The sequence below is a fragment of the Papaver somniferum genome, chromosome 5 (assembly GCF_003573695.1).
Source record: "Papaver somniferum cultivar HN1 chromosome 5, ASM357369v1, whole genome shotgun sequence".
In the NCBI taxonomy this organism is placed as follows: Eukaryota; Viridiplantae; Streptophyta; class Magnoliopsida; order Ranunculales; family Papaveraceae; genus Papaver; species Papaver somniferum.
Window position 1 is genome coordinate 153613672 of NC_039362.1, and position 9078 is coordinate 153622749.

Sequence of the window (9078 nt, forward strand, 5' to 3'; positions counted from 1 at the left end):
TTACTTGTGGTGCCTACATGTGAGTATTCGGTAGCCTAAACATCGAATACAAAGCGACCAACTGGACTAGAGGAATGCTTTGCACTTTAGTCTGAACAAAAGTGTTCTGTAGATAATGTGTTCCCATAAAGTTAACGATTGTATGTTCAAATATAAAGAACCAGTTATGCTCCAGTGGTCAGCCCGAAACTTGTTTGGAGCTAAGTGCAAGCACTATGTATGCTAAAACATTTCCTATCCAGGCAAATCCCGGTAAAAGCAACTCCTGTGGGGACCTAAATTGCTTGGATCCCAGGAATGTAACTAGAACACCATTCTGACAGATAATGAGTATCTGGATGGTAAAGTAAAAGTTATTTTTGTAAAATGGATCCTAAGGCAGCCAAGAGAGATCGGAGAGCTTGTTATTCTGATGAGTTGTGTTAGATGACTGGTGCCACATTTTAGAAAATGAATTTATTTAGGTTATTTTAGGAACGATTTATATGATGATGACTGCTAGGTTTATATGTTTATCCCACTGAAAAGGTAGCTCAATATCGTCACTGGGCTTGATTTTATAGACACGCTTACAGTTCCAAAGGTGGATGATGTCTGTTGCCTTAGGGTGACTAGGGCAGGGTTTTGTTCCAGATGAGCAGGGTTAAATGCTGGTTCTTCCATTTTTTCATGGGTGTTATTGCTGCGCCACAAGAAATAATTCTATGAACAAGAAACGTACAATGCGTTGCAGAATTACGTTATCATCAAAACTCAACAGATTCCATAGGGAGGTGTGCGTGCACACCCAAATTTAACTAGTACAATTCTGTAAAGGTATGGCCGAACTACCTTATCCTTCTATCGATCGACAGGGGAGGCTTGTTTTGGGGTTTAAAATCCCTACCTGCCTCGTTCTCTGGTTAGGGATTCTTCGTTCCAAATATGTGCGGAGTGGTGACTTATTAAGAGTAGTTTTCACCCCACAGAGGAAAAATCTGGGGTGTTTTCCTTTTGGAAATGTTTTGCGAAGTGTCTTGATTTAGGCTGCGATGTCACTGGCAGCAGTTACTGGTGATTTTGCGAAGTGTCTCAAATTTTCAAAGTTACTGGTGATTCATCCATGGGATAATCTATGGTTGAATAAGAAACAATGATCAACAGATAGGAAATTGAAAGAGTGTGATGTACACCATTCTACTTTGTTTTCATTGTAATCTAAAACGAGTAAAACAATCTGGTTTACATCAATGAATCATTCAAAGAGAAGCTAGAGGTTGAGGAATTATAACAAGACTATTGATAGGTCTCTTAACCGTTGATGATAGCTGAAGCCCTTTCAAAGCCGCCTCGCCACCACACCGCCTTTTCCATATGCTACTAACATCACCATTACATGCATTAGTGTTAGTCAGCGACCGCTTAATAACAGGTAGAGGAGGGTCTAAATCACCAACACTAGCCAGAGAAAAAGAAGACGAAGTCGTCGTGGTAGACGACAATGACTCTGACGAAGAACTAGACGATGATTCCGACGAAGATGCAGCATGTTGTTCTTGTTGGTCTTTAGTATTGTGGTTGTGGTTCTGGAGTAATAGCTTAGAATTGTTTGGACCTGTAGTGGTAGTAGCAGCGGTAATCATATGATTGGTTCTTGAGGTGGTTCTAGTGTAATTGAAGCTGTTTGATGAGAACATTTTGGTGAGCTTGAAATATTTCTTGTTACTTGTTGTATGTTGTTGTTGGTGATTATTTGTTGATAAAAATGTAAGTTGTTGTTGATGATTGTGCTTGACTTGACCCATACATCCCACTTTTGGTGATCCTGGTGCATCTTTATCAATACTACAACTACTACTGCTTCTATTATGACTCTTCTTGCTCTTGTTCTTCTTATTATTATCTTGTTGATGAATCTGCAATGATGAATTATCCCATTTTGAGAGATGATGATCTTCTTGGGTAATTGATGGTCTCATACATAACCACATAGGGATCTTGAATGAGCTGCTATTATTCATTTGATGATACTTATGTTGTTGTTGTTGTGCTTGGTGATGCTGCTGCTTGACACACTCAACAGTTGCCATGGTTGATTTAATTTTTAAACGTTGAACCAACAGAAATAGAGATATAGATATTGGAATTGGAATTGTTGATGAAAAACAGAGGAGGGAGAAAATCAATTAGCTTAGTGCAGAGTGAGTTGTGGATCCAAAAACTAAGACGAGTCCTACTAATCTATTGCACAGCGTTTATATACCAAACAAAAACCTGCAGACAACCAAACACGGTCCAGCCAATATTTTGGACTTTTCTTTTTCTACTAATTTGTTTCTTCTTCGTGTGCCTTTTTCTTTTCTGTTTTTATATAATCTATGGAGGAAGTATCGAAGTAGTCACAGCTCCTACCGTGTGAAGATAAACAGTGGTGCTTGGATTTTATTTATTTATTTTATTACTGACTTGAGATTCGGCAGTGCTATTCAACTCACTCCTACTCTCCACCTCACTACAATCTAAATCCCATATTAGGAGAATGATACCTGAATGCGAATCTCGAAAAAAATATGAGACTTAAATTATAGGGAGGTAGAGAATAGGAAGCCAAATAACATTTCTGCTTGAGATTCATTCAGATATATATAAATAAAATGTGTAGTTAAGCTCTATGTTTTGGTTTTAATGTCGACAACAGCATCTCCATGTGGACATAGTCCTCCTTTACTATTTGGTTTGGTTTGTACTTAATGATTTCCCATCGGTTCCATTGAATACTACTACTGATCATGACAAACAGTTTGTCGGTAAAGTGAAAATGATGAGTTTATTATTGGTTGAAATATGGATCGAGAATTTTACGCCGGTGTTTAACCGACCAAGCAGTTCCATCCATGTGATCATATCAGTATTTCCGATGCTTCAACAAAAAAAAATAATCATTACTTCCGGCAGTGGTAATTAAGGTCTCTAAGCAGGCCACCACACCGTCGTTTGACAGAATCATCCGGTAAAATCATCCATAATAAATGCTACTTATATACAAATAAATTAAACTAAGCTTACGTCTTAATTATAATCTCAGTATCAAAATTAGCTACTAATATTTTTAAGTTTTGACACACTTTGGGGCAGCTATGCTGCATGCGCCACCCCATAATGCTTGAATTTTGGGGCGCTAGGAATATGATGAAAATCTGTTGGAGCAGTAATGTATAAAAATCCAAATGCACAGCTAATGATGATTTCATTAGTAAAAAGAAGAAACAAAGATTGTCAATTAAGGATTAGGAAAGAACAGGGAAGACAGGTCAAAAATATGGCACACTTTATTCATGCAGCAGAATATAGTAGATCCTACTTAAAAACTAGTAAATCATATGAACACGCATTGATGTGGACTAATTAAGCTCATTACCTAGAGTTTTACTCGTTATAATATCTTAATCTTAACCATTTGTTTGACCTTTCTGATACTTAGAAACCATACACAGTTAGTATAAAGTGTAAGCTGGTTGAAATCAAAGACGTACATGGACCATGAAATGATCAAAGGGCTTCATTGTTTGACTGCCATATGACGCAAAGGTTGCTCATTCATGAGTATTAATCGTTATTACCCCCGGTGGCTGGGTAAGTACGAAACAGTAGTTCTGTTGAAACGTCAGCGTTAAGAATAGGTTACATAAAAGTTATGGACGTTTCAAACCCCACTCCAAATCAATGATATGGTCAAACGAGACAGTACCAGCATACGCTATGCACACCCAGTCACAATCTGAGGTGTAAAATGTGGACGCAGCAGCAAGCACACGACGCATCAGAGTGTACATATAATGTACCTTGCCGGCCGTGGATCCTCTGTGTTGAGAACCCACGGCCCAGTCTGTGCCCGAAAATTATCCATGAAGTGTCGTTTTCTATGACTCTAACAGCGTGTGCCACCACCTGGGAAGCACAGACACTGACACGTGACACGACACTGACACGTGACACGACACGACATGGACATATGGACCAACAAAATCCAAAATTATCGGGACACAGACACGTCTATATATACATTAATAAAATGGTTTTTATATACTAAGATCATAGTAATATAGAATATCAAATACATTAATCACGCAAATACATGAAAAAAACTCAATTTTATGCCGTTAGGTTAGTCTCACGTATAGAAAAATTAACTATTATATTGATTTCCTTGACACATTAGGTTACCAAACTACTAAAATGGGGTATAGATTTTTACACGTGTATCGTGTCGGTGTCCCACGTGCGTCGTGTGTCCGTCGCGCGTCTGACACGGACACGGCGCCAATATTGGTGTGTCGGTGCTCCACTGGCCACCACCCACTATATTTTTATTTTTCAAAATAAAAATAAATTTTATTATGTATTATCAGTTAGTTTTAGAATGTTATTATTGGGGTTTTAAACGGCTGGGATTTTTGGGGCTTTATAGGGTCATGAAATAATAATCCATAGAATCCATTATCCTGGTTTTTATGTAATATCTAATCTACCGTTAATTTGATTAGTGCTAATTAAATTGATTAAGCTAACTAATCGGTATTAGTGAATGGAATAGACTAATCAAATGATTAAACTTTTGGAAATCAAAGCTTGATTTTCCTTGATTTTGATTTTGATTTTGAAGAAGGAAAAATGGTGATTTTAATGAAATTATTTTGATAAACATTTCAAGAAAAATGATGAAACCATTCGTCACAAAACTCGGGATAACCTTATAATCAACTCCCAACATCAATTTTATCGATTCAAATCCGTTAAAAATTAGAGCAAAATCTGAAAATTTTAACTGTTGCGGCTGAGAAATTGTGTCGAACCAGTCGTAAATAAAAAATTACGGTTGGGATATGAGGAACTCCCAGCCGTTAACACAACAAACGGATGGGAAGTGAAGAACTTCTGGCCGTTATTCTTTCCAGAATCGTCTGAGTGTATTACTGCTGGGTTAACATACTTTTCCTGTCCGTAAATTAATTTGTAAGTTGAGAAATTTTGAGTTTCAACATGAATACATACTACGATTGAAAATTACTATTACTTTCATTAATTAGACCATAATAAAACCCATTACATACTTAATAGATCCCCGTTACAAAGTTGGTTTTAATAACATCCCATTTGATGCATCAAGAAGTCTTTGATGATGGCGAATTGAGCTTCGAAGTTGAAATTATAATCTTTTCATTTTCTCTATTCCTTCTTAGCTTGAGCTACGACTTGTCCATCAGTCTCACCTTTAAGTCGAAGTTTCTCGCACATACGAAGTAAAGCCATATATTCTTCCACTTTTTTGCGTATTTCTGAAAATCGAAGATACAATTCAACCCCATCGCGGTTGTTAGTGTTACCTGTTTCACTACAAATTTTTTCAAAAATCTTACTCCAATATGATTGACTTGGTAAACCACCTATCCTTCGTTCTTCTCCCCTCTTTGGATAGCATAGTACAATTTTTTTGCAAAGAGATAAGTCTCATTTCGAAGTAAAATTGGGTTTATCCTTTGAGTACATGCATTGAGTTTGTAGGAGTTTTGGTGGAGATTATTGATGTAGAAAGTGTGATTTTGATTTGGAATGGGTGGTTATATGGAGGTTGAGTTATTTCAAGTTTAAATAAGTGGTTGAACAGTTAGAACCTTCAATAGATCAATCTTAAAACAGATTTATTTTTCAAAATTAAAAAAACTAGCCGATATGATGTGGTACAAAAGGAAATTATAGGTATTTACGGCTAGGAAATCGAAAGGTCGACCCAAACGTAATTCTGTATAAACCTGCAGGGTTTATGGTTTGTCAGATTTACGGCTAGTATTTCTGGCCGTAAATAAGAGTTGTTACTTTTTATCAAAATTACGGCCTGGATATGTAGCCGCAACCATGAGCCATTTTTTTTTTGGGTTATCAGAGTAATATACGGCCAGGTACTTTCCAACCGTAATAAGATTACGGATGGAGTTCCTAACCGTTCTGACATTATGGTCAGGAACTAGAAAGGTCGACCAAGCCGTAAATAAGAGTTGCAAACTTATGTCAAAAATTACAGTTTGGAGTCCTAACCGTAAGCATGATACACGGCTTGGATATGTATCCGTAACCAGGAATCATTTCTTTTTTTTTTTGGGTTATCAGAGTAATATACGGCTAGGTATTTCCTAACCGTAAACATTTTACGGATGCTTTTCCTAACCGTTTTCTAGTTAACGGCCGGGAGTTTCTAACCGAAAAACTGTGCAAGTTTATTTGACAACAACTATATGCATTTTCGTCTAGCTTATGTGAAGCATCGACCTATCCAAAAGTGCACAAAAAATTCAACAATATTGATTTTTTCCTTATTTTTTTTAGATTAGACAAATGGAAAGATTAACATTCATTCATACATGCAAAGCTATAAAAATTCATCCATCTAAATCCATAACCAAACAATGAAAATAGTAAATATACAAAGTCTTAGATGATAAAAAAATCCATGAAATAAAATAATAAAAAGCGAGTAAATAGTCATTCACTTGATTCCTCCTCCGAAGACGAGCGCAAAAACGAATCTAATCGTCCTCTTTCTCCTGTTCCACAACTTGTTGTACAACTCTACCTTTTTTTACCTCTTCCACTGCCACCTTGAATTGGAGTCTTTTTACCTCCACCACGTCCACCTCGAGCACTTGTTCCAGCATGTCCACCTTTTTCACCTCGACCACGACCACCTTTTTCACCCTTTTTACCTCCAACTCGACCGCTCGACCACCTTTTCCTTGCTTTGATTGAACTTGCTCACCGGAGGGAGTATCCGAGTCGTTTCTAGAAGAAGGAGACCTAGACTTCTTACCTCTCCTTGATCGCTCCTCTTCATAAGCATATAGACCTCCTTTCTCGGGGATAATAATGCGTTTAACTCGATTCCGGAGTAATCTTTGTTCAGGGACTGTTAAATTGTCATCCGAATTAATCATACGAGTCATGTCCTTGACCACCCAATTAACTTGTTCAACCTATATTTTCATATCAAATACACATACTGTAATTATTCATAGATAATTAAAAAAACAACATATACAAAGATAATTAGAAGTATACGTACCACCATCTTCTCCCAATCATCTTCTTCATTCATTGATGTCCTTTATTTTGAACTCTCTGCCTTCTTGAAGTGGGTCCTCGCTTCCGGATCCAAATTTTCCACAGAAGGATGTGCCCACTCTCGATACCGTTCCATGTAATTCGCATCCCCTTCGGAAGTCCCATGAGAAGCTTCAAGCGCTCTTCTACTCATTTGGTTTACTTCTTCAGAACGAGCATTCCAATGCTCGATCAACGGTGCCGGTTCATAGGTTAATTTGACATCTTTGTCCTTAAATTGGGAGTTGGCTACGCTTAGTTTAAAATGAGAGTTTTCAGGTACAATTTTCTGGACAATACCAATTTGGCGGAGCGTTCTAGGAGGATCTAAAATGACGAACCCAGTTGAATGAAACAAAGATCCCACATAGGTCGCCACATTAGAAAATACTCTATCACTAACTTCATCTTCTCCATCCTCATCAAGTTTCAAATATGGATCAAATACCACATCATCGATTGTCAAAGCGTCCAACTTTTTTCCCATTTCGATCATTTCCGTCTCTTTAGCCTTGTGTTGGGTCCCTCCAAAGGGGTATCTTCCTCCTGCAGGTTTTTCTAGAGCCCATTTTGTATCCCGAGAAGGCCTCAAGCATTTAAAATGGTCGTAAGCCCATGACTATAGAAAAAATAAATTATAAATAAGATATTACACACAAACCAATATATAAAAGCAAAATAAATAAACATTTGTTATATTAGAACAAAAAGATCCCTTGATAAGAGCAACACATCCCGTAATTTGTGTTTCGTTCCGATTAGAAGCTTTGCAAATATTTTCCATCACACCAGCAAGGAGGGTGTTGCCCCACGAGTACCCAGGTACCTCATTTGTTTCCGGATCGAGACTGAGAGTCTTTAACCACTGCAAATAACAAGCATTTAACTTATTTCCTAAGAAATCGGGAAAAAAGACGGTCCCAAGAGCGTGCAACAAGTAAGTTATAGATGTATGTATAGCTCTTTCTGCATCCATCACCACCTCTCCACTAGCAGTCTTGCGGTCAGAATCCTCAAACTTCTCCGACGAACCATATTAATCTTCCTTGCCGTATTAACTGTTTCACGACGTTCACCCGGTATACTAAATTCCCTTTTAGCTCTAGGCGCGGCTCCATACCCTATCTCAAACTCTTCTTCCCCTTCATCTTTGCCCCACGACACAAAGCTGATCAAAAGGAATAGAATTGTTGAAACCCTCAAACATAGCCTTTCCTTCGAAAGCAAGACCGGTGATTTTCTTTGCATCATCCGGAGTCATAGTCATCTCGTCGAACGAGAGTAGAAAAGTCATCATTTCGGGCCAGAATCTTTCTCTAAAACCACAAACTGTCACAACATCATAGGTCTTCTACAAACTCTCGATTTCAGACCATAATCCCGAAGCTTTTACCAAATCTACCACATATGGATGCTCTTTGTCCAACGCCCAAAACTTTCCTTGTTAGTGCTTTCGTTTAGGGACCGCTTTATAATGTAATTTTATATAGTGGTAAATAAGTTCGTTGCTCAGACTTGTTGAGATTCAATTTCAGAAACAATAAAAGAAATATATACAAAAGATGTCACAATATCGAGAAGTACTGAGACTCATGATTCCACCAATTCTCATATTCACATGGTTCAACTAATAATTCTAGACATTTATTGCTCCAAAGATAACAATTATTGACTCTTTTCGTTGCCAAAAGTAGATTTTATAAAGCATTAGAGTAAATGGAAAGCATGGACTATTTAAGACTCAGCATAACCCATCAAACTAAATCACAACTAATCAAGAAAAATCACGATTCAAAAACTAGTGCAAAAATCATAAAAGAATTAAATAAAATTACCACATGTGTGAAGAATGACTTCCTCTATTTTCCTAGTGTTTGGGTTTAGCTCATGATGTCAAACACTCGCTCAAAATAGTAATCCATGGCTTAAAAAGGTTTTTATTGAAGA

General features: G+C 37.4%; 1 protein-coding gene across 1 annotated transcript; it reads right to left on the minus strand.

Annotated features, from left to right (window-relative positions):
• Positions 1-1238: 1238 nt before the first annotated feature.
• LOC113279891 (uncharacterized protein DDB_G0271670-like) lies at positions 1239-2069 on the minus strand. Its single transcript, XM_026528537.1, has one exon. It carries the CDS (start codon positions 2067-2069, stop codon positions 1239-1241), a length of 831 nt encoding a protein of 276 aa, XP_026384322.1.
• Between the last annotated feature and the right edge of the window lie 7009 nt (positions 2070-9078).

Coding starts and splice junctions, on each gene's coding strand:
- LOC113279891 (XM_026528537.1), bottom strand. CDS start 2,069: ATGGCAACTGTTGAGTGTGTCAAGCAGCAGCATCACCAAGCACAACAA.